The 25,023-nt window shown below is 38.9% G+C and overlaps 3 protein-coding genes across 11 annotated transcripts in view; 2 read left to right on the top strand and 1 right to left on the bottom strand.

Moving 5' to 3' along the window:
• Nucleotides 1–25,023, top strand: part of LOC103316856 (protein lin-52 homolog) — a 115,311-nt gene that overhangs the window by 12,083 nt on the left and 78,205 nt on the right. For 3 of the 4 annotated variants that reach the window (XR_004344903.1, XM_031930718.1, XM_032599544.1), the window contains one exon: nucleotides 374–1,048. The exons of the other annotated variant lie outside the window; for it this stretch is intronic. Coding sequence is in view for 2 of the 3 variants with exons in the window: in XM_031930718.1 (XP_031786578.1) it covers nucleotides 386–730 (345 nt within the window). In the remaining variant the exon portion in view is untranslated. Of the gene's footprint in view, nucleotides 1–373; nucleotides 1,049–25,023 lie in introns of those variants that run through there. 4 annotated transcript variants of the gene reach the window in all.
• LOC100116291 overlaps nucleotides 1,113–25,023 on the bottom strand; it is a 45,203-nt gene continuing 21,292 nt past the window's right edge. Inside the window, exons 2-17 of one of the 3 annotated variants that reach the window (XM_031930704.1) lie at nucleotides 8,801–8,972; nucleotides 8,454–8,477; nucleotides 8,258–8,373; nucleotides 7,936–8,173; nucleotides 7,224–7,829; nucleotides 6,684–7,136; nucleotides 5,832–6,599; nucleotides 5,441–5,758; nucleotides 4,903–5,352; nucleotides 4,629–4,826; nucleotides 3,966–4,548; nucleotides 3,691–3,894; nucleotides 3,393–3,554; nucleotides 2,913–3,190; nucleotides 2,325–2,516; nucleotides 1,113–2,250 (exon numbers count right to left, since the gene is read on the bottom strand). In XM_031930704.1, coding sequence (XP_031786564.1) covers nucleotides 2,009–2,250; nucleotides 2,325–2,516; nucleotides 2,913–3,190; nucleotides 3,393–3,554; nucleotides 3,691–3,894; nucleotides 3,966–4,548; nucleotides 4,629–4,826; nucleotides 4,903–5,352; nucleotides 5,441–5,758; nucleotides 5,832–6,599; nucleotides 6,684–7,136; nucleotides 7,224–7,829; nucleotides 7,936–8,173; nucleotides 8,258–8,373; nucleotides 8,454–8,477; nucleotides 8,801–8,972 — 5,004 coding nt within the window. In that variant the 3' untranslated portion in view covers nucleotides 1,113–2,008. The remainder of the gene's footprint in view (nucleotides 2,251–2,324; nucleotides 2,517–2,912; nucleotides 3,191–3,392; nucleotides 3,555–3,690; nucleotides 3,895–3,965; nucleotides 4,549–4,628; nucleotides 4,827–4,902; nucleotides 5,353–5,440; nucleotides 5,759–5,831; nucleotides 6,600–6,683; nucleotides 7,137–7,223; nucleotides 7,830–7,935; nucleotides 8,174–8,257; nucleotides 8,374–8,453; nucleotides 8,478–8,800; nucleotides 8,973–25,023) is intronic. The other 2 variants (XM_001600774.5, XM_031930705.1) reach the window with 2 other exon arrangements.
• On the top strand, nucleotides 19,472–24,755 carry LOC100116330 (protein Malvolio-like). 4 transcript variants are annotated; one of them, XM_031930711.2, is made up of 12 exons: nucleotides 19,728–20,121; nucleotides 20,205–20,288; nucleotides 20,519–20,634; nucleotides 20,703–20,825; nucleotides 20,893–21,119; nucleotides 21,183–21,321; nucleotides 21,405–21,560; nucleotides 22,903–23,061; nucleotides 23,136–23,186; nucleotides 23,269–23,651; nucleotides 23,741–23,963; nucleotides 24,028–24,755. In XM_031930711.2, exons 3-12 carry the CDS (start codon nucleotides 20,536–20,538, stop codon nucleotides 24,094–24,096), a joined length of 1,629 nt encoding a protein of 542 aa, XP_031786571.1. In that variant the 5' UTR covers nucleotides 19,728–20,121; nucleotides 20,205–20,288; nucleotides 20,519–20,535; the 3' UTR covers nucleotides 24,097–24,755. The 4 variants fall into 4 exon arrangements, with proteins under 4 accessions (XP_016844127.1, XP_031786571.1, XP_016844126.1 ...); XM_016988637.3 differs by having other exon boundaries at nucleotides 20,516–20,634; XM_016988638.2 differs by lacking the exons at nucleotides 19,728–20,121; nucleotides 20,205–20,288 and adding an exon at nucleotides 19,472–19,579 and having other exon boundaries at nucleotides 20,516–20,634.

The raw sequence follows: 25,023 nt of genomic DNA, 5'->3' as shown, positions 1-25,023 counted from the left end.
TGGTCTTAAAAATTTCAAATTTCTATTTTTGATATTAGAGAAACAGCTTATATTAGTGGTAAAAAGATCTTTCAATGCAATTTTGAATATATTAAGCGTGAAAAGCGAACGTTTGATAAAGTTTTTTATGTGATATAGTCACGTTTTTGTATTTAATTCAACCTGAATAAAGATTGTTTTGAGAAATCAGTGACTTCATTTTGAGGTTATTTCCAAAGTAAACAAACGATTGATAACATATAGAAATAAATCGTAATCTATTTAGATTCAGAAATAAAGTTCGATGTTAAACGTTAAAATCTAAATTCTATTCTCGTTAAGAAATTAAAAATTTTTGTATAAAATATTCTTAACTCATGAATTTGATTTCTAGGACTGTATCAACATGGAGAAAATAATCATAGAAGGTACCGAAATCGAGAGGAGTGAGATGCACCCAGAGGAGAGTCTAATTAGCCTAGAGAAGCTGGACAGAGCATCACCGGACTTGTGGCCAGAACAGAGCATCACGAAATTTGTAGCTCAGAACTCAACGCAGAACGAGGTTCCAGTCTGGGCAACAAATTTAACTGCAGAGGATACGAGTCAGTTATATCAGCTTAGTAATATGTCTGTAGACGACATAGTTCTTGAAGTGAAAAAACTTCTTGATGCCTCGTATAAACTTGGCTTGGAAGAAGCTAAAGAAATGACAAGAGGAAAGTATTTGAATATATTCAAGCAAAAGTAACTAATTAAGGATTTCAAGATAAATTTCTTATTTGTACCTATCAGTACTAAGTATGAATTGAGAATTCATAATTTTATGAAAAACGAAAAGTTGTGGAATAATGTTAGGTATTTATATCTATCCATATATTTAAATATTTGAAATTAATGAACCTAATTAAAAGCCTAAGTCAATAGTTTTATTATTTTCTCTCTTTACTGTGGTAAAAATATTTTTGAAATAAATGTATGAAGAGGATTTAAATAATTTCACGATATATTATTATATAGTATAGTACTGTGTAAATATTAGTGTAATAAATTTTTTGTATAAAAAATATATTTTGCTTTTCTGTATCAAAATTATTTCATTCCAGAAGAGGTTATATTAAAATAAGTAGAAATAGTTTTATGAATTCTTTATTTGTTTATACAATTTGTATTTTTATAAAAAATGAGCTTAATTCTAACTTAACGCGAAGATTCACTCTAAAACTATGTTTATTTTAAATCCAAATCTTAAATTAAAATTTTCTCAAATCAGTAAATTATTAACATAAGGACTAATGTCATTATCAGGATCGTCTCAGATTTCTCGAATCTCACATTACACAACAACTATTACATGCATTGAAATTCGAAACATCGAGTACAATTTGTCTACTTAAAGGACCCTAATGTGGACTGCTTTTCAATGTGATTGGATTGCTTAACTAATCATTATCATTACAAATAAGATCAGTGTAACTAATCTTTTTAATAATATTAGAAATAGAAATTGTGTATCGTCTACCTATGTTGAATATTATTTTCATCAGTTTTACCATTGGCATAATTTCTAATCATCTTGTGCACTAATTAGGAAAACTATTTCTACCAAATTTCCAAAATATTTCTTTTGCTATCCTTAATCTATGTATGTTACAAATACGACAGAATTTCTAAAATATAAAGCACGTAAATGCATAGTATTATGTACAATTAAGTCGGACACCTAAATTACTTCAGATGTGTAATCGTCTTTTTCTGTCGCTTAGTTTGTATATAGTATAATAATTAAATTAGGTGTCATACGTAATTACCTCTATTATATACAAAATCGAATGTCACCTAATTCACATTGAAAACTAACACTTGTACCAAAATCTTCACTGTCTTCTAAAATTTTACTTCTACAAAGTAGTCCACACAAGGGCCCTTTGCCTATCTCTCGTTACAATATCGACAATCGTTCAGAAATAAAAAGAGTTATTCAGTCTTTCCGTTGAGTATATGCGGCAACCGCATAAGATTTAATAATTCATCGAGTTCGAGGACAGTTTCGCTCGTCGCTGCCGTCGCTGCACTCAAGAAACCCGTTGCAGAGTCGTGATTTGGGAAGACACTCTCCGAGCGGACATCGATGGCCTTTGCAGCTGGTAACTGTCGAGGGTATGTCGGTGCGTGACGTTACTCTCTCGATCCAGTCCAGATAGTAATGCACCTTTGTGTAGACACCCGGTCGACCTTTCCTGCCACAACCGTGTCCGTTCGACGTTATACCTGGAATTAATGGATATTTTTATTATTTTTAGGAAAATTTGAGAAACAATGAAATTTTTTGTAAAATTGTATACCATTGAGGGTGTATTTATTATCGGATTCGGAGCAGACAAGCGGACCACCACTGTCGCCGAGACAGGCGTCTTTTCCACCCTCTTGGACACCGGCACAAAGCATTCCAGAGGTGTTGAACGAGATGAAAAACGTCTCTTTGCGACACTCCTCCATCGGTATTATTGGCAGTTCAACTTCCTGAAGCGTGTCAGCTGTCAAAATGAAAGTATAGTAATTAATAGATGTTTAGTTCAATAGCCTGATTTAATTTACCAAATAATTTTGTAAATCGTCGGGAATATTAAATAGATAGAAAAAAAACGCGGATGAAAATATTATCATCTGTCAAGGGAGTTAATATGGCTATTTCCAAGTATGTCTCGATTATTTGAACATTAAAAAATCAATTACATGAACAAGGATTTTATTATTGATCTAATAATAATCCATTCTTTTGATTAGAAGATAATTACCTGACAATTACATAATTTTTATATTTTCCTAACGAATAGACTAAAATAATTTGATTTGATAACAACTTTGCAGTTTATTCTTATAAATTCTGAATTCATGAATCGAAAATTTATTGAAATCTCAAAAATTCTTACGGAATAGCCTTCCAATCTCAAAAAGCTGACCCCAACCGGTAACGGTACAGGTCGTCCCAATCTTGGGCTCAGAGGTGGGCAGACAGACTGGCCGGACGTAGTCACTGAAAGTCAACGGCTTTTCTAGCCTCAACAACGCGATGTCGTTGACGAAGCTGATATCCACGTAATCCGGATGAAGGATTATGTAGTCCAGCCTAATCACCTGCTCGTATGGACTTGCAAAATTGCCTCGACGCGTTGCTCCTATTCGTGCCACCCAGTACTCGTCTTGAGCTCTAAAAATATCAATTTTTCATTTTCTAGATTTCGTTTAGAACTAAAAAGAAAAAATCAATGTCGTCGTGACAACGATCAGACTAGTTGGTTGAGCTTTCATGGAAGGTAATTGATATGACACGACTTACAAAAAAAAATCGTATCGCTAGAACGGAAAAAAACTAGTTTGATTGATCGAAGCGATTCACGCGAATAACTCACCGATAAAAGCAGTGGGCTGCAGACACGATCCACCTGTCACTAACGATGACTCCTCCGCATTGGTAGTCGCCTTCTTTGTAAAGCGCTACTTGCCAAGGCCAACTGCCAGCTGACGAACTGCCACCTCCGACGATTCTGTAATGACGAGTTCGAGGCCATTCTCTTTAAATGTACCCCATGAATTTTGCAAAATTGAGAAATGTAACTAATGAATTTATGGTACAACACACAGCATTTAAACAAATTTAAAAAATTAGTTACATTCGTGTTTTTGAAAGAACTTTATGTCGAATTTTACCTCGCTTGAGATGGCACTTGAGTCCTGATGCCGCACTCGAAGTTCTTGCACTTGACCTTGAGAACCTGACCGTTTTGGCACTTAGTTTTCTTCAACGTTAGACTCGTTCTGTCAGTTGATTTGTTGTCATTCAATGAGAGACTGTAATATGTTTTGTCGAGAGACGGACTGTCTTCTTGTACCTTCTCAACTTTATCAAAGTCCCTGTTAACATCGTTTTCATTAATGATATTGAAATAATTTTAACGTCATTGTTTAATGAGTCGTGCGCTTACTGATAAGTGATGGCCTTGCAAACAGCCCTGCCAAGATCCTCGATTGTCCAGGACAGTTGTCTGCGCTGTAGCAAACTGTCGGCATCGCTGAGACACAGCTTTCCCCACTGTCCGTTTTTTCTCACATTCAAAAATCCTCTATCGTTGAAGTTATTCACCTCCAGCCTGTTGCTGTACTTCGCAAACGGTCCCTCGGTCTTTACGTCAGCTCTGATCGAGCCAACCAGGTTGTTGTTACCCCTGGTCTTCGAAGAGGATATCTCTCTACCAGAAACCACATCCCTCAGATTTCCTTCTGGCAACTCCTCCTCGAGAACTTCTTCGGTAGTATGGTTCTCCTCGACGTTATCGTCTTTCCGATCAATGTCCTCAAAGATATCTTCGTTGCCGGAAGTGAAGAACTCGCGGTAGACTTGGGCGGACGGTTTGCTTGAGTCTTCCAGTTGTAGGTCGTCATCGATCAGAGCAGCGCACTTCTTCTCGTCTTCGCCGTAAGGGCAGTCTCGAATGCCATCACAGATGCTCGACTGGTCCACGCAGAACCTGCTGTTGCCACAGACAAATTGACCATCTCTGCACCAGTCTAAAAAGTTAAGCATTTTATCAGTTTAATTTGCTTCAAATCTTTAGTGTACGTAAATACATTTGGAGTTGGACTCTTACCGCAGTCAGCTTCATCAGAATAGTCCCAGCAATCGACAGTGCCATCGCAAATCTTCTTGTGAAGAAGCTGAACTTTGAGGAAATCGGCACAAGTGCAATTGGCTTCATCCTCTGAGTTGGCGCATTCACTCAACATGTTGCAGCGCCCTTTAATGGGCAGGCACTTGCCGTCGCCGCATTGGAAGCCGTGACAAATTTCTGCAAATTTTTTTTTATGCTTCATGATTTAATCTGTCAAAATAATGAGAAGTTCAGCATTGCATTTTTAACTTACGGGCTTGACTAGTTTGATTCTCTTCAGTTGTAGATATCATCTTATCGTTCCTCTCCTCAGCCTTGGTCAACGTCTTAGTCATGACGGGCACACCATCGCGACTCAGTGCAAAGTTGACTGTTGTCTCCTTGGGAACTGTAACCGTCTTGTTCCCCCTTGCCACCACGTCGGCGATCTGCTTGAGCTTCTCCAGGTCGACCAGATTGTCAGGTTTGTACCTCGTTGGCATAGGAGATGGTGGTGGAGCAGATTCGGTCTTTGGCTTCTTGGTGGCTGGTTCGTTTCCTGTTCTAACTGAAGCGAACTTTCGGAGGTTGTCGACTAAAAATTGATTATCCTGGGCTGTTGCAATTTTACGGTCAGAGTTCGGAGTTACGGTGGATGTCGTGGTAACAGTTGAGATTTTGTTGGGAGGAGTGTGGTCTGGTTCTGCTGTTGAATTGGTAATTACTAAGACAGAGTGATTGTTTTTCTAAATTAATATTCAATTTTATCTACTATGTATTATACAACATTTTTAATAGTCATGTTAAATTACCCAGTTTGAGAATCATCTGGTCATCCTTGACACTCGACGACACTTTCGTACTGATGGATGTAACGACCTCTACGATCTGCTCGATAGTCTCGGGTAATGGGTCTTTAGCAAAATCGCGTTGCTGTTGTTCAGGAGACTCTCGTTTAGAGTCACTATCGGCACTTTGAAGTCCAAAGAGCCTCTCTAGAAGGACGGTATCCTCTGAGGTATTCACCGTAGATATAGATGCAACAGGTAGCACAGGTGCCGCGGTCCTATTTTTCGATTCGACGGGAGGCTGAGGTCGCTTCGGTCGAGGTCTTATCGGTCGCCCTACGCCTGTTCAATAAACAATTTGCTAATGTTTCATCAAAGTTGAAAATTAAAAATGGTAAAATAAGATTCAACTTACCTGTATTGCTCTTGACAGGTGCGAGAGTTACCAGGTCTATCACAACGTTAGCCTTCAACGTATCGTTGTAGACGTTCTTCGTCGTCTGTTGCGTTGTCGTAGTTGGCTGACTAGAATCTTCGCTCGTCAGATTCCTCATCTGCACCGAATCTTCGCTGGTGTTCGCTAAAACTCCAGGTACGTGCTTTATCATGTCCACCTTGACGAATGTCGTGTTCCTTGAAGGAAAACCTGATCCTTCGTCGCCCACAACCAGCTTCTCTCCGTTGTTGAATTCCGGATGAAGGAACTCAGACATGACTTCTGTAGTTGTCATCTTGAGCACCTTCTCGTCGTCAATCAGAGTTTCCACGGTAGTGGAATCTGAATTTGACGTCGAATTGCTATTATTTGCAGGTGGTTCGGTCACGTCCTTGACAAATGTCTCGATCTCGACAATCCTCTCTAGGTTGGGTATGGGTTTTTGTCCTCTCGTCGGTTTCTCGATCTTCATTGGAGGATCCATAAAATCCATAGGAGGAGCCGGAACGTCGTCCATTGCTGGACTAATCTTGTCGACTGGGATAGTATGGCTGAAAGGCTTGAGAGTTCCTGGGACTCGGACTAGAGGTGGTTTCGAACCGCCCATCAGGTCAGGAGTCTTGTAGCTCGTGTAGACCGGTTGGTTCTGTTGAGGCTGGTGTGGCTTCAGATTGTCCAGGGGAGACTTGAGCTTTTCATTAGGTTCGTCTGCCATTATTTCACTGTATCTATTTCGACTCTCTAGATCTAGAAAAAAATATAATTTATAAAGTGTCATTTAGCTATAAAAATCGACCGTTCGTATAAATAATTAAGGTTTTACTCATTTACCTAATTCGGTATCAAGAACTGGTTCAGCTACACCAATACCCGTCAAAATAGTCGGCTGTTCGTCCTCTTCATCGAATCCAGGGAAATTTGGCTCTACACTTGTGTACTTTATTTCATCATCAGTCTTGAACACACCCGGAAGCTGCACCGGCGGAATCGGTTGACCGTTTGGAGAAGCCTTAAGTCTCAAGTCGTAGGTATCAGGCGGTAACTGACCAGACACTTCGATCTTGGGTTTGCCATTTTCAGTGCTTTCTTCGTAGATAGGAGAAACAGCGGAACTGGCTGGAGGCTTATTTTTGAACTTGCCGTTGACCCTGAAATTAACCATCTCCTGGGGAACAACACGGTCGTGTGGAAAAACGCTGTCCTCGTCGTCGAGGGCGATCAGTAATGGTGGAACCAACGTGTTTGTGGCTGGTAAGGTATCCACTACGATTTTCTTAATTTCAGCTAAAATCACAGTAAATATTTAAATCCGTTCGATTACATTAGCATAATTTCATACAAAACAGACGGTACGAAAATTAACAATCTTACCTAATTTGTCAACCGCAGACTGACCGTCGTCTTTCTTATCTTTCTGCGTGACCACGGATGGTGCGGCAGTTGTGACGACACCAGGTCCGAGCTTGTGGTCACTGTTCAGGTACGGCGGTATAATAGGTCTCCAGGGCGAGGTCTCCAAGTCCGGCTCCTTGAACTCGTGAAAACCCGTCTCGATACTTCCACTACTGCTTAAGGTCGTCGTTCTAACCTTGACAGTTGTCGTAGCCTCACTCGTGGTCGTACTACTGCTACTACTAGGCGCAGCTGTCGTGGTGGTAGTAGACGTGGTTGTGGTAGTGGTTGTCGTTGTGGTGCTACTAGGGACGACTACCTCATCCCTTCTGGAGCCGGTAGCGTTGAGATTGATCGCTGTGTAGGTGCCTTTGATCGTTGGGATGTTGCTGAAGTCGATTTCCGATTCAGGATCACTAACATCGATCGGCTCCGGTTTAGATTTGACATTGTGGTTGGTTTTAGGGTGAGTTGTTATCAGGGAGATGTTGCGATTCGGACGAAGGATACCATTTTTCGTTATCATCGTGTTGCGCTGTTGGGATGGAGCTGGTTTCGGGTTTGCAGCGCCTTCTGGGTTTAGTCCTGATGAAAGTAAGATTTTTTTTTTTATAATCAGAAATGTAAATTTGTTAAAAAAATAATAAATGAGCTAAATGCCATCAGATAAGCGATAAGCAAGTTTGCTTACTTTTGACTGTAATACTCGTAAGATCGAGTTCCATGTCTTTGAACAAGGAATTCACGGAGTAAGTCTCTTTCGCTATAATATCCTCTACCGTGTCCTCTACGTTTGTGATGGACCTTGGGATCTTCCTTCTGTCCAAGTACAGCCTGAAGAATACCTTTAATGTGTTGTTCTCGAATTTGTCTATGATCGCCTGCCTATACGAAGGACCTAAGACGCTTCTCCTAAACAGCAGCTCAAACTGAAATTGATGCAACAAATTTTATTAAAATTATAATTAATTTCAATGAAAATTGCAGTATAGATTTTGAAAATTTATACTCACGATATTTTTGTACTTTTGTTCTTTTTCACGAAAAACCATACTCGTGTTCAATTTCAACATAGGATTGTATTTTTCTCCTCTCGTTATTCTAAAGTTACCGACAAAGCCTACGACTGCTGCAACATCAAAAATATGGCCATCAATATACTTCTACAAGTCAAATTTTGTAATAAGTGCATAAAAAATGTTTTCTTACCATTCTTCGTATCTGCCCTGAGAGCTGTAAAAATACAAACAAAAAAATTATTATTCTATAGCAATGCTTTAGATAATGTAGGAATAATGGTAATTTTTTGCACGTCTGCAAAAAGCACTGAACGTAGAAGTTTCAATTTTAGAGTTCAAGGTCCAACTATGACTAGCAAATCTTTGTGCGATTTCTATTGAATTCAATGTTGGGAGTGACTCATCGAAACGAAGACGTGTCAATGAAAACAAACATGATATCTTTGCAATATTTTTTTAAGCTAAAAAAGAAGAGAAAGAACCAAATAGACATCCGCATAGCGGCTTAGTGACATGACAAAGGCTGTCGTAACTCACCTCCCATCCAAAGAGCCAGTCCAGCGATGGCGAGCACGGCGACTAATACGAGCATCGCGATTACAATTAACATGGCGCTTCCGACCTTCCATGTCGAGCTGCCTCGATTCGACTTTGATGTGTGCGGTGGTACTCTCGACCAGGCCGATCTCGGTGGCAGGTAGTAGTCATTCTGCAAACAGATGATGAAGATTTAGTCGTTAGAAACACAAGAGTTGATTAAGTTTCATTCGAAAAATGATAATTTACAGTTTATAAGCGATCACAATTTGACGAAAAATGCAATCAGGTGGTATTGCAATTATGTCTGCCATCGCTTTGCGTATATTATCCGAGCAAACTATTCGTTGCAGCGCACGACACGCGTAAATCTCCTTGAGACACTTTTACACCCAACCGCTAATGCAATATTTATGCAAATGCGCGCTTGGCGGCGAATACCGTTAGCCGTGAAATTTTTGGCGCTCGACGCTGGAAAAGCCCGCGTTTATATAGCGGTATATTTATGCAAACGACACGCGAGGCATAGGTGCTGACCGACTTCTCGATTTTACCGATCTGGCATGATATACGAATGTTATTTTACCGATCTTCGTTTAAAAAAATTAACACACTATACTCGGAAGAATGTTAATCATACACGTGTTTGCAAAGAATCGCGAGTTACACAGTTTTAAAATAATACGATACCCCGCTCGACGCCGGAATTACAAATAATTTATATTATAAATCCGTACCTTCGCCGAAGCCTTGTACTCCAAACCGTTTATCAACGTTCGAACCAACTTCCTGCAATACGTGCTAAGAGCTTAACGACTCCATGCAGTATACCCGCAACCGATTCCTAACTACACACTCCACCGGCTCGTAGCCGAACAGCTCCTATTCAGTCCGAGCCAACAATTTTATTATCCGCTTTATATCACTCCTCTATCCTTCCAAGGTATAAGGAAGTCTAAGGTAGCTTCAAATTAGCCGGTGTTCGCCGATTTTTCTTTGCCTCAGGATCATCGTTATTAGCCGTTAAAAGGTTAAGACGCGCACACTGTTCACGTGCGTGCATACTGTTAGAGAAGCTGAACTATTAATGCCCAAGTGCGACTGTGATAATTAAGCTGGACTGACTGCTTTTTCCCAGGAGACTCGTGCGAGAATTCGCATCTTTTGAGACCAGTGCGCGTATTTCTACTTTTGTTAAGTTTATAGTACGGGAAAAGTTGAAAAATTCTTGGGAGGATTTTTCCGAGATTCTTATCCGACAACAAGCTGGAATTACAATGCGTAATTGTCGCCCGGATCGCTGATTAATCTTCATGAACATCAGGAGCGCGCATGCATAATATGCAAATTAAATTTGTTCATGTATATATGAAATGCGAGAGACGTAAGAACATTACGAACGATCGAGTGCAGCGATAATGCAAAAACCGTCGCGTGTAACGTTTTCAAAAAATTGATAAATAAATAAGTGATTCCGAGGAACCATTAAAAAGTATATAGTCATTATATCCGAGTCTGCATGCGATAAAGTTTCAGTTCGACGACCTCACGGCATAAATTTTATCAGGATCGCGCCATTAGCATAGGTTTTTTTCATCCTCTCACGGCACTTGTTCGCCTTGTCTGAAACTGCCCGAGAGCGTCGCTCACGTGACAATTTCGCATACCTGTCTGTTTCATTTATTTTTAGAATTATGGAAATATGTGGTACCGTTTTGCTCTGGTTCTGATTAAATGCCGATTTTAGGGAAAATAAGTTGCTTGCATGAAATTCTCGGCTTCAAGACGTTCGGCTTCGACGTGGAAAGAAAATAAATAAGCTTTTCGAAATCCTCTCGTTGTATACTTATTATTTACAGCCATCAACAAACTGGTTTTCCGAGATTTTAATAATCATCCGTAGCTCAACGCAATAAAATAAGGTGTAAGCCAGTGACGTTACAAATTAGATTTCTCATCGGCTTCGTTTCAATTCATTTCATTATCCTCGAAAATGCGCCGTAAACATTTCCAAGTGATAGTTGAAAAATTGAGAAACAATCCTCTATTAAAAGAGCCTCATTAATTACCGATTTTCCATCCCACATATAGCCGAACAGCTGAACCGATTCACCCAACAATCTGTTCGCAATCGGCTAATCACTATGCTCGGTATGATGCGTGTCCGCGAATGTAGGCCACGACGATCAGTCCTTTTTTTTCGCGGAATACATTCGTTGCAGCTTCTAAATCGATCGGCTGCACGTGAATCATCGGGAAGACCATAAAAGAGGCATATTAATGCATGTCGTTCTAGTTTGATTTCATTTGCATTTCATACATGTGTCGACGCATAGTTAGTTATTTTTTTACTCGGAGTAGTCATGAAGATCGGTATTTGCGTTTGATGTGTTCCCGTTGTTTATGCCTTGGGAGGGTATGGAATGTGGAGATTGCGCCGAGGAGCTTACCGATTTTCTGCTGCGCTGGGAATTTTTCGGTATCTGGGCTATGCGTGTGTGCACAGTCTGCGTTGGTATAACGTATAATTTAATCGTCGCTCAGCCAATCGTTTACAAAGTATATGTATACGATTGATTCGCTTAAAAAAATAAGCTCATCAAACGGGATAATTTTCTATTTGAAAACCAGTGCATCCGTAAATATCGTATTACAGGAGTACAATCTTCATAAAAAAGGCTGCAGTTAATTAAAAAACCATAGATTGTTCCGGCACATTAATCAAACAAAAAACCACACTCCCATAAAAATCAATTACCCGGCCATAAGCACTAAAACCCAATCCCCCCGGTCTTAGACGCACACACGCAACTTATAACAGTCGGAAGCGCGCGCACATACCCCATCGGAACGAGCAATTAAGCAGCATCAGGAGAGGCCGACACTGAGCTTGAAATTAACGCATTTGCATGTGAGCATATACCGTGGGCCTCGCCACAGTACAGCTTTTTTCGCACGCAAATCGTATATAACTCGCATCTACTGCTTTTTTTCTCATGAATACGGAATCAGCCGGCAAGTCGAGTTCGTCAAAATTGTGCGCGGGAATTTAGTGCTTGCTGCGCGTGTATATGTGTATCGATTGTTGCTCAACGGTGAAGGACATTCGAAGCCGTGTGTGGTTACGTTTTAAAAGAGCGAGATGCGTGACGAAAGTCACTGACATCTCGGGAAGACGTACACACGCTTATGCTGTGCGAGTAGACTGAGTTGCTGGCTTTTGTTTACTTGAGACTGTCTCGAAGAGCTGCGAGTTTTTTTCTCACGGGGTTAGGTGTGCTTTTCTGTATTATTCTTTTATTTTGAAATTACACTATGAGTAGAGGAAGATCCGTGGAATTTTTCGAATGCGACGAATAAATGTATTCCTCGCATTAACTGATACTCGTGGCATAAACATGCAAGCTGACGTCGATTCGTATGCAATCTAGTAACAATTTGCAAATGCATTGACAGCCAAATCGGAGAGAAGATGAAAATTCCTCGAACGAGAGAAAAAAAGAAGTATAAAAATCCAGTACCAGAGCGAGAGTCTCGCAATCAGCGCGTCTATACTCATATCAGCGCATACGCACACGACTCCTCTCGGAGTAGATCTCTGGCAAAGTGTTCCAAGGTGGCCGGCTTGTGTACTCTCTGCCCATTGGCACCTGGCATCTGTCGATTGACATACTACATATAGTCCCGAGGTCGCGTCTTCTCTCCTTCTAAATGGAAAATCGACTCGCGCTCATTATGGAGATGCCATCCTTTTGTAATTCTAATTTCTGCGTACAGGCTTGCGTTTGATTTATTTTCTTTAAGGACATATTTTGCTCGTCCAATGGATCCTTGCGAAATATGACATGCGAACTTGCCGTTTTCACTTTTCTATTTCTCTTGTCGTTCCAGTTAGCGGGAAAATAGTTCGTAGAAAACTCAGGACGACGTCCGAGTAAAGTTTTCATTATCATTATGTGCGATTAATTCGACTGGTGAAAATTCGCTTCCTTCTTCGTATAGGAATGACTACAAACAAACAATGTACCGATTCGCTCGGCGAACAGCGTACAGCTGCGCCAAGCCGTGACGGAGGCGTAATAATCGCAGTTCATCATCTTTCGGTGTTTATCGAAAAGGAGATTATTCTCTTTCTTCGACAGAGTCGCTGAAAGAAAAATCGCTTTTTGCCACGCCCGGCAAAAAACGAGCGTTAGTCATCGCGGGTCCGTGAAATTAATGCTAAGTGTATTCGAAGCTCCTGTATAATTATGCAATAACGCGATTAATGAAATTACGAGTTTGTTCGCTAATGGACTTTTTTTACATTCCCTTTTTTTAATGCACGATCATTCTTCAGTTTCTCGATGTATAGAAGGAATAAATTATCGTTATTTTATCAACGATTTTTATTAAGATCTAAAGTTTCTAACCCTATACTAAATGAGCTTGGAACGATATTAAGCCCTACCTAATGAAATTCAAGACCGTAAAGTAGTTTGAAATTGCACACGAGTCTTATCTTATACCGGCAGGAAATTATACCTCGTCCCTCTGAAAAACTACCCGCAGAGCTACAATCCATGTCAACCAGCTCATCTATTCTTCCACCCAAAGCCAGCAGATTATATCCAAGAAAAACCTTGTCATCGACGCCCCAGTGCCTACAACAACAACAACAATACTGAAAGAAACAAACAGAACCTCGCGCTGTTCATCTATCTCTCTCGCTCCCGGCAACAACCGGAAAGCCAAGCTCTCTTGCCGCAAAAAAGGCACACCTCGAGAGCAGAGCCGGTAGGTTTAAGTGCACTTAAATCGCGATGCCGAGCATGTCCAACTATGCAGATCACGGAGCGTGGTAACAGCTATGCGCGAGCGCGATTCCTGAAACGAGCTACCGGCGTCGTTGTGTGAAGACGCTGTGTGTCCCTTCTTAACTTCAGAGGATGTTGCTGCAGCTGAGAAGCTAGGCTCGTGTTGTTGGTTTTGGAATATTCGGGGGAGACTCGTACGGTTGACGGATTCTCATGAGATCGTAACGGAGTTAAACTGTGTAGCAGTGCTTTTCACTATTTTTCACCTCGATACTTGCCATGGGTGGTATGTTATATTGTTTATCTGATAGACGACCATTTGCGATTGTGCTGTGGCTAGTAGCTGTTCTGATGTGCCCGTTTAATCTGTATGAAAAATTACACTTTTCGAGTACAAAAGTTCTGACGAATATTTTTAAATAGCGTAGAGCGACGTGTAAATTAAATAGATGGATGTTACTGCTATCATAGTTACTGAATGATAACCACTGAATTTAATTAAGGACAATTACAATCTTGTTAATTGTAATTAAGAAAAGTTGAAATACACGGTTGAACCCATTGTATGAATTCATTCAATATTTAATATCTTGAGATCGGCAAGGATAATGCAAACTTCCATACATTCTTGAGATTAAGATCGCTACTGTATCAGCCAGTCTGTTAGAATGAAGACCTTAAAAACAAGATTGTTATTAGCAGACAGGAATTGACAACTCTTATCGCGTTCTCCCTTCTTCCAACTTAATCCTCGCAGTATGTGATTCCCCTTACAAAGCATACTTATAGCCGCAAAAATTATGCTTCCACGAAAGTATAGAGCGCTTTTTCCGATCGTGTACCGTTTAATTGATAACTAGCATCTCATGCCTCGCCGATTTATTGCAGCAAGTGCAGGCTAACATCGTCGGTAATTATTTAAACGCTTACGATCCGATCAATATTTATAAGCTCAGATAGCGTATCTTATATTATCGGAAGGCGCATGCGAGTAGTTAAATCGGAATCGGAATCGCGCTCGTTGGGGAACGAGATCGAGAAGGCGAATGAGAGAATTTAATGGACACGTATATACCTGCAGGAAGTGACGACTTACACGAGAGTCTTGCGTGATTTCGATTTACACTCATGTAGATCTTTGTTGCAAGTTAACTTACGTGTAGAGATTTTTCGCGTTTCTTAAAAGATATTAGATTTTAACACAAACTTTTTAAGCAGCATGGTCCTTAAGTTCAAAAACTTGAGAATAAGTATAGGAATCGGTGTATTATTATCTATTATACCGATTGTTTTTCATTATTTTCGCAAAGTTTTTCGAACGATCGATTTTAACTTTTATAAATGGTGCATATTCATTATTTTTGTCTGATTAGAAGCGGAATTTAAGATGATAACTAACTATATCGGTGATTGACGTTTGTTTTGAATAATGTCACTTCAAAATTATCAAATTTCTCGGCAAATTAAATCACATTTAATCGTCGATCTTAGCAGTCCAACCATTCGATTAACTACGCGACTACTTGCAACTCGTTCGACGACTGTCAAGCGTTTGTTCGACTTTGTTTTGCATCGAATTACAGCCGATTACGACATGTGGTTAAACACGAGACAGTGTCGCGTAAAAATGTTTTTTCTCTCTTGGGTGAATATTCGGAGGAAGATTTAAGGCAATCCAAGTCGAGGACGACTTTTAAAATTGCATTAGACGAGTACTTGTTATCGATGAGACAAATTGGTTGATTATCCATAAGACTGGAATCGCCACACGCTGATGTTATCGAATGATGATACCACTCGCTACAAACAATGAAGAGGAAAGTTGACTACTGATTATAAGGTCACCAAGACTAATCACGCATAAAATTATAATAAGGCCAAAGCAAAAACGTATCGAGCAGATACGAATCTTGCACAAATACCAGTTCTAAAAACAAACAATGATAATTTTTCGTTCTCACGACTGTATATAGACCCGAAATTCTCCGATAAAAATCAAAGGCGATTCAAATGCCTCTGAAGGACTTCCGAGAAACAAGATCGACTGGTTGGACTGGTTTATTTCGCTATGCGACGAAAAAAAGGTAAACAGAGAGGCGCAGGTGAATCCAACGTCTAAAACTGCATTGGGATCGAATCGTATAAAAATTCGTCGAGAGTCTACATTCTTCTATTCAAAATAACATAAAGAAACTTTTAACCATCTGCTCAAAAAAAAAATTCAAATCGCTCCTGTTAAGTTTTACTTCCGCGTGCAATCATGTTCAATTTTCTCGACACCTCCAGCAGCACAAATCCCCGATAATTATACCGAAGCAGCGCTCTCGCCGATAATGACAAAGAAAATCTCCACCGGTAAAAAAATGAGTAACCCTTCAAAGAAAAGCTCGTCTTATGAAAAATGTAAAAAACAAAAGATGCGGCGAAAAGCACGCGGACAGGTTGAACGAACCGAGGACGAGGAACGAGAAGGAAATCCTCTCCTGCAGCCGCGAGGCGGAATGCGCTAATGGCAGCAGTGGCAGTTGGCTCTTGCTCACACACACACACACACACACACACACACGCATATATATTGTATATACAGTATGTATACCCGCGGGTCTGATTAGATTACGTACGCGCGAGGAGCCGGTATAATCGTCCTGCGAAATGGCTTTCTTCGAGGGATGCTGATACTGTGTTCTCGGATTCTAATGTAGGGAATTTTCAGTTGATTGTATAGATTGAAGTCGTTTAGTTCGATCGGTAAAGATTACAGTACTGTTTGTAAATAAATAAATACTAAGTACATGCAGCGGGGATATATCGGAATTTCGAAAAAGCATTGAATTTTTTATCAGGAGAATCTTACTGAAAAATCTTATGCTAAAATATCATGTTATTAAAAAAAGGATAAAGCAGTGGTTTTTTAGCCAAACGTTATTGTATATTTCACCTGAGATCTCACCAGAGAATATTAACATCCCAGATAGAATATTGAGTCAAAATTTGCTCAGAAAATTGTGCATTTTACGTCAGATTTGAATTGATTAAATGTAATATTATAGGAACTATTATGAAAAGTGTGGAAATGTTGTTTGATAAACAATTTAGACTTCCCATTGTTTTACAATTATTTGTATCAAGTTTTAGCATGAGATGTCGGGAAAAATCTCACCTAACTGATATTTTTTCAATAGGAATGAAAATAATTTATATTCAGCAAAAAATACCCCAATCAACACCATTCGTTACGGTATGGAAGTTCAACGTCAGTCCAGCAAACGTCTCAATGCAGCATGAGCTTTTTTTCTAGCCCAGATACCATTATTTTCAGTTAAATGCCCTAGTGATTACGTCGTTTTCAAGAGCACGAGCTCAGTCTCGGGTTTTCTTCATCAGTGAAGAGGAAAGTTGTCGCATTGTTCTCGAGGAGAGAATCCTGACACTTCATTAGAACAGTCTCTTTTTTCTCATCAAGGACGAAACTATACACGTCCTGCGGATTGTAAATTTTGCAAGGCTGGTATATGTCGTTATTTTCGGAATTTATGGACCCATAACATACTGTGTCCTTTGGAGTCAAGTTGCCGATAGAGCAGACGATGATGATTTACGAAGGGCACGAGTCGTTAAACGTGTGCACCACCTACATTCAATTTAATCGCATTAATCATCTTGTAACAACACTCCCAGCCATACAGGTCTCACGTCAAAACTCACAGCGCGTTAATTATATAACAAACGCTCTCCTGAAAAGATCATACACACAGAGCCTTGTATATTTCCCATATTCTAGCTAGCTTATCTCCGGGGCGCATCGACGACACGGATAATTTTCTTCCTCTTTCTCTCTCTCGCTCTTGGTCTCGTGTTAACGCGGACCATGACCTGGCCTTCAAGTCGAACAAGAAGAAGAAGCAGAGGGAAGATGCGACTCTCCCGAGTGCAAAGATCCCTCAAGGCCGATCGAGCCCTCCTATACTCTCCCGTCCTTGTCTCTCGCTAATGAGAGTTCATGCGATGGAGAGAGATGGACTGAGACTTGCTTCGGACTATGGGTGTGTGTGCGCATACGTGTGTGGGTAGAAGATGCTGCTGCTGCTGCTTCTTCTTTTTCTTCTTCTTTATATGCGAGCTTACCACACGGCTGTCTTTTAGCTACCTATGCTGCGAGAGAGAGAGAGAGAGAGAGAGAGAGAGAGAGAGAGAGAGAGAAAGAGAGAGAGAGAATCTGGAACAGTTTTCCTCGGCACTGGTTTCTAGCGAGGTATGCTGTATAGAGCTAAATTACTTGGATAGTCTGGTTATCGATATACGCTTTGTCAGTATAAGTGGTTATTAAGTGAACAAATAAATGGAGCTGATCATCACCTGCAACAGAAATAAAAATCACAACGTTAGCGGAAAGAATCACAAAGAACTCACGGTGTTTTATTATTATCTAATAACTTATAATTCACGCATTTAACTATAATAATTCAATATTAATTATGATTGAAAAGTAAAAACTTTCATAAATATGAGCTGATTCAACTGATTTTTTTGAATCACGAGTGTATTGTTTTATTTTCAATATTTTTTGATTTTTTAAGCGGAGGCTTTGCAGTGATGAAAATTTTGACAATATACTATATTTTTGATTTTTTAAAAGATTTTCATGTTTTAACATAACAGAACTAATAACATTTTAGGGCAGAATGTATTTTATGTATATTTTTCTGTTTGAATTTTTAAATTGGCTATCAAACATAGAATTTAAAAAATTTCAGAAAAAATCATATATATGCAGAATGTAATATTAAGATCAATATGTCAAACAATTTAAGTGATTAAGTTTTATATACAAAGTACGAAAATCAAGAACTGAAAAAAGGACTTACAATTATCTATAGGTATATGTTCCAACGATATTTATTGCTCTTATCTCTACAACGAATAAATTGTTTAAACTCCTATATTACAACCAAAACAGAGCATAAAAACCCAAAGACTCGCCGGAACCGTTAGAGAATCGAAGCTTTACGAAGGTGACTTCTGGTAAACAGCAGAGTAAGTAGACAGTTATATCGGCTCTTTAACTTTAGTAACTGGCTCCCGCAGATGCACTGCACACACAGCTCTTTATGCTCCCCCGGTTGTGTACGTGAGTAATTGATGAGCAAACTACCGCTGGTTATAATTTCGAGCGGTGCAAAACAGTATACCGTTTTTTTCTCTCCTCCGAACAACAATAAATAATAACTGTTCTGTCACTGCTACCGGAATACATAAATTTTTCTCTCTCCTTCTGATCAAATATTACACTTTACTGCTTACAAGAATTGTAGAAACTGTACGCGCGACTACCGTAGTTTTCTCTTAGAAAGAAGATCTTTTGGCGATTTTTCTTTTCTACAGAAAAAGAAAACGACGATCTCACCCACTAGCGTCTATACTAAGGCTACTTCTCGGGATCACTCTCCCAACGCGTAGTTAGCGTCAGACAACGGCGGAGAGGGACAAAAAGCCGTTGAAAATTTAGCTTTTTGCTCGTCGCGGATTCCGAGGATAAAAGGAGGGAATTTGTTGCGAGGCCAATTGGTCTCGCGCCGCCTTTTTTCTGCGTTCGGGGATTCACGGCATTGTGTTTCCGTCCGCTCGGATGAATGGATTTGCAATGTTATTATCTAACGGTTTATTGCGGGTATCATTAATTTTATTGTAGTTATTTAGTGGGGAGAGTAAATTGTATTCGGACACGCATTTTAATTGATACTCTGATCTTTTCCACTGACAAGTGTGCTTATATATTGAATATATACTTTTTTGCTCTTTTTTTCCGTGCATGGTGTAAATAAATGTTGCATATCTCGTTATCAGGGCAAGGTGACTCATGAGGTATAGTAACCGAAATTTTACCTCAAATTAGCGTTATCTTATCCAATTTTCTTTCTCCTAACAGCAAACCAGCAAATTGTTCACCGTTTATGCGAATCGATAACGGACCAAAAGCCGTCAGGTAAAATTTTTCAATATTAAAGAAATTTGAAAAGAAAAATGAATTTAAACCACTCGATATCAGTTTCATTATATTATATAAAATTATATAAAATAAACAAGAGATAACGAAGTTGTCTACTTGTGAGTGCTAAATATTCTCTTGTCACTCATCGCTTGATGGTTTTCCCCGACGGACAAGGCCACCGAGATAAGCGATTCCGGGGATCACCGGAGCTTTATCTGCTCCAAATGCAACGATGTTATTCCTCATCTCACCCTCTCCTACACCCACATAGACAAGAATCTTCTCAACATTCTCTAATCCCTTCTCCCACCTTAAGTCCGAAAAAGTGCGTCTTTTCATCGGTAGAGATTGTTCGTGATAATCTTCAGAATCATAATGTAATAAATATCTGCACAGTTCTTGCGATGATCTTTACAGTGTGCAATAAAATTCGAGAAGTGGCAGTGCTCTTGCAACCGAGTGAAGCTAATTAGTCAAAGCGATAGTGAATACTCGTGCCGATGTAGTCGGTGAAATCGGAAGCGACAAACTTCCAGGTTTTCTTTTGTTTTGATAGTCGATGTGTTACATGATACGTACCTTTAATCCGATTGATGTACGATTTGTTGCAATACTATAGGAAGTTTGTGGGTAAATTTACTAAAAATCTACTCTGAGAATATTTTTCGGAAACTGGTTCTTTCTGCACTTGACATTTGAGCAGGTAACATTGAGCAATTATTTTTTGAATGGACGTATTCTAGAACAAAGTGAAATTATCAGAATCTTAAGTATTCGAAACGTAATAGTTTCGTCGCAAAGTTTACCACGTTTATCTATAATTAAGTAGACTGTACGAAAAGTGGTGATAAGTTCCAGCGACGTCCGTAGTAGTTGTAAACTAATATAACAGTCGAGAAATAAAAAATTTAGTAGCGCAAATGGTTTCAGAAGACGTTCCCTACAACAACATGGATTCGAAATCGGAGCGAAAAAAATCTGACAAGAAGCCCGATGTCCTCGACACCTACTTCTCGGATGAGAGGATACAGATTCCCGAAGCTGATACCGTGAGTTATTATGTTTCATACACCGCTGCCCAGAATATAAACAGTTTCTCATGTCCTAATAATTTCAGGGTGTCTTCAGCTTCAGAAAACTATGGGCATTCACTGGTCCAGGTTTCCTTATGTCCATAGCTTTCCTAGACCCCGGAAACATAGAATCCGATCTCCAAGCTGGTACGATCGCCAGATACAAGGTAAATCAACCACTGATACAATTTCAAAAACGATTGCTCATAAAAACAACTTAACTTACATCCACAGTTACTATGGGTCCTTTTAAGCGCCATCAGTCTGGGTCTGATAATGCAGAGGCTAGCTGCAAGACTCGGCGTCGTCAGTGGTCTGCATCTGGCCGAGATGTGTCACCGTCAGTTCAAGCCGTTTCCCAGAATACTTCTGTGGATAATGACGGAAATAGCGATAATCGGCAGTGACATGCAGGAGGTCATAGGCACTGCCATCGCGTTGTATCTGCTGACGAGTAAAGCGTGAGTTTTTTGATGTTATGATAACTACAAGACTGAGTTTTTATAACTCATTGTTTTCTACAGAGTACCGATGTGGGCAGGTGTCATCATCACGATCCTTGACACGTTCACATTCTTGTTTCTCGACAAGTACGGCCTGAGAAAGCTAGAACTGGTGTTTGGCTTTTTCATCGCTACTATGGCTCTGTCGTTCGGTTACGAGGTAAAGTTCATTATCGTTATGCAATGATGCTAATGCGGCAGTGCATTAAACGTGCGTTTATAGCTTAAGTTTTTTTTTGACAGTACGTTGTGGCAGCACCTTCTCAAGACGAAGTTCTTAAGGGGATGTTCGTGCCTTGGTGCGAAAATTGCGATACCAAGGCGTTGATCCAGGCTGTTGGCATTATCGGGGCTAATATTCAGCCTCATAATTTGTACCTTCACAGTGCTTTAGTCAAGGTGAGAGATATTTTGCTTTTTCTTAGATGCATGAATTAGTAATAGAGAGAAGTTCAACATTTTTTTCATGATACGTGCACGAAAAAGGCCACTTTCCATGCATGTATGTAAAATGAATGGAAAATAGAGTTTTTCTTAGCAGCGAGAAAAAACTACTCCCTTGGGAGGAAAAACTTTTTCCTCCCAAGGGAGTAATTTTTCCTCACTCTGCAGTCTATTCGCGCACTTATCATAAAAAGTACGGCGTGCAACAAGGGGGTGTAGCTTTTTCAGACTCGGATGATGTTTTCAGCACTCGTGTCCGTCTCGGGCGCATACGGCGCCCTCCCACGTAAAAAACCTATGTATAGATTATATATTAGTCATATAAAGAGGTCTATGTATAATTTATATATAGAATTGGAGTTATATAAACTATGTATAATTTATATATAATCAAATAAAAAAAAGAATTTGATATATGATTTATATATAAATTATATAAAGTTTATATATAATCAAATAAAAACGTATATATAGTATATAATTTATATATTTTTAATGCTTCGTAATAGCTATCATAATACAAGTGTTTTTCGTCGACTTCGTTTAACGGTAAAAGGTGAATACAAGTACATGTCGGACGCATTGGAATAAGAATATCGCCTAAATCAATGTTTATTTGAGGATGAAGTATTAAAGATTCAGTCGAATTACAAATTAATTGGCGCACTTAAAGAAGCACATTATTATCAACTACAATAAAAAATAAAAGCTCTCCATAAAAAGATCTTTTATTCTAACTTATAATCAAATTTTTCCCTTTCTTCTGCCTTTGATACATTATTGTCTTTTCGGTCTCTCCCGCTAATCGCCTAAAACGCGGCTGAGTGCAATCAACAACAGATCAATATGACGAGATTGAGTACCGCATGTAAAAATGGTATATAAAAAAAAATTGGTAAATCTAGTAATAAATATATAAACTTTATATAATTTATATATAAATTATATATCAAATTCTTTATTTTATTTGATTATATATAAATTATATATAGTTTATATAACTCCAATTCTATATATAAATTATATATAGAGCTCTTTATGTAACTTGTATATAATCTATACATAGGATTTTTACGTGGGCTCCCTCTTGTGCTCAAAACATCATCCTCGCTAGAAAAAGACAATGTTTCCCCCTAGTTGCACAATATACTATTAAAAACATTATAGAAACGTGTTTTTAGACATTCTCCGCATGAATAATGCATGCATATGCGTGTACAATAGCGATAAAATTTAACTAATTACTTTTTTACTTCGAATTCAGTAAAGAAACGTGTATCAAATATTCTTATTTCAGTCGAGGAACATTGACCGGAAGCAACATGGAAAAGTGAAAGAGGCAAACATGTACTACTTTACAGAAGCGGCTATTGCTTTATTTGTCTCTTTCCTGATCAATGTATTTGTCATGGCAGTTTTTGCACATGGACTGTTCGACAAATCAAACGCTGATGTGGTGGGTTTTGAAAACATTGAGTTGACTGCAATAATCTATTATTAGTGCTATAACGCTACCTTTTTATTTTCCAGTACGCGATTTGTGAAAGTAACAATTTTACACAAGCAACAGATGAGTTTGTGGTACGTAAACTTTTATACAGAATTATGTATCCTAATCGATTCTTCGAAAATATGCAATTTAAAATCAAAACCAATATTCCAGAAAAACAACGCTACGTTCGAAGCTGACTTATACAAAGGCGGTCTCTTCCTCGGCTGTCGTTATGGCTTCGCAGCTCTGATAATCTGGGCGATCGGTATCCTAGCTGCAGGTCAATCCTCAACCATGACAGGAACTTACGCTGGTCAATTCGCGATGGAAGGATTTCTGAATCTGCAGTGGCCGAAGTGGAAGCGTGTCCTACTGACTCGATCAATCGCCATTGTGCCGACCTTCTTCGTCGCTTTCTTCAGTGAAATTAATCAACTGACCGGTATGAACGATATTCTGAATGTGCTGATGAGCCTACAGCTACCATTTGCTGCTCTTCCTCTGATAGCGTTCACCAGTAATTCGAATATCATGGGGGATTTCAAGAATGGAACGTGAGTGTGATCTTATAACAAAAATATTTAATAGAATCTATAGGCGGTGTTTTTTGCAATTGACGGCGATGGTATGTTTATGTTTTTAGTATCAACAGGATATTGGCTACCATTTTATCGTTTTTTGTCATAGCGATAAACACCTTTTTGGTAACGCAAACTTTGATGGAGGCTGTGGAGAACGGCGTTTCGTATAGCAATGTCCTGATAGTCGCTATATCGATATTGGCCTTCTTTTACTTACTATTCTGCGTGTACCTTCTGATTTACTTGGCAATAGCCATGGGAGCTACTTCTCTGAACAACTCTTCGGTACGTACTGGATAAAGTAACGTTCTATTGCTATGTTTTGTATTAATACATTTTCTTTTTGCAGTTTATCGATAAATACATTACTGGTCCGAGTATGAAAAATTTGGACGAAAGTGAAAGACATTATGGATAAATTAGACACTATTAGGAAGTATTAGAAAAGTAATTTTGCATTAGTGACATTCGACGATTAATAACAATAATCAATAATTTGATAATCTATTGTTTATATGATTTGTAAATAATAAAAATAGTTTTAATGTGTGTTTATATATATTTGTCTATATACTTTGTATTACAAAAATGTATAAAATATTTAAAAAACGCCTGGGATTTATTATTTCTTATAAAATTTGTACACATGCCAGCTTAATTTCTGCGATTTTGCTAGGTTGAGATGATTCTTAAACGTTTGTAAAATTGATGCTATAAAACAAGATTATTTTAGTACTCGCTGCCGAATATGCTTCCGTTTTCACTTAAATTAATGCTAAGCGCATCATGTATAGTACTGTCAACATATGACAGCATACCAGACAAAGTATTTGTCTCGATTTGTTTGATATCTGTAAACTATCAATTTTGGAAATAATCGATATTTTTCAAGTAGATCGAATTTTTCCTATAAATCAAATGAGTTTTTTTTTTAATAATGATTCTAGTTTGGAGTTATAGACACTGAAATAATCTTGCTATAAGAAGGTATGTAGAATAATCTATAGGAAGGGCAGTATGCCCTGCGTCATGGGATATTTGTAAAAGTTGAAATAAATCAATTTCTATATTTAATACAAAAGCTGGTACCCTGTATAATATATTCATAGAGCTCAACCAAAGATTGATCTTCATAAATATATAACAATTTTTGTTGAGTAAAAAACTGCATCCTATACGTAATCCTACACTGTTGACTAAACCTATATGATCGAACGATTCATTCCCAGTATTTGCACCAGGCCTATCATACAAGTTTCAGCATGCGTCATCTGTGGTTTCCTTACTCGAGAGAACGAATCGGGGGAATACCCGGTCAGTATTCTTCAAACTACACACCGCAGCA

The sequence above is a fragment of the Nasonia vitripennis genome, chromosome 4 (genome assembly GCF_009193385.2).
Source record: "Nasonia vitripennis strain AsymCx chromosome 4, Nvit_psr_1.1, whole genome shotgun sequence".
Taxonomy (NCBI): Eukaryota; Metazoa; Arthropoda; class Insecta; order Hymenoptera; family Pteromalidae; genus Nasonia; species Nasonia vitripennis.
The sequence above is the reverse complement of the archived record's forward strand: the minus strand, read 5'-3'. Positions and strand labels throughout refer to the sequence as shown.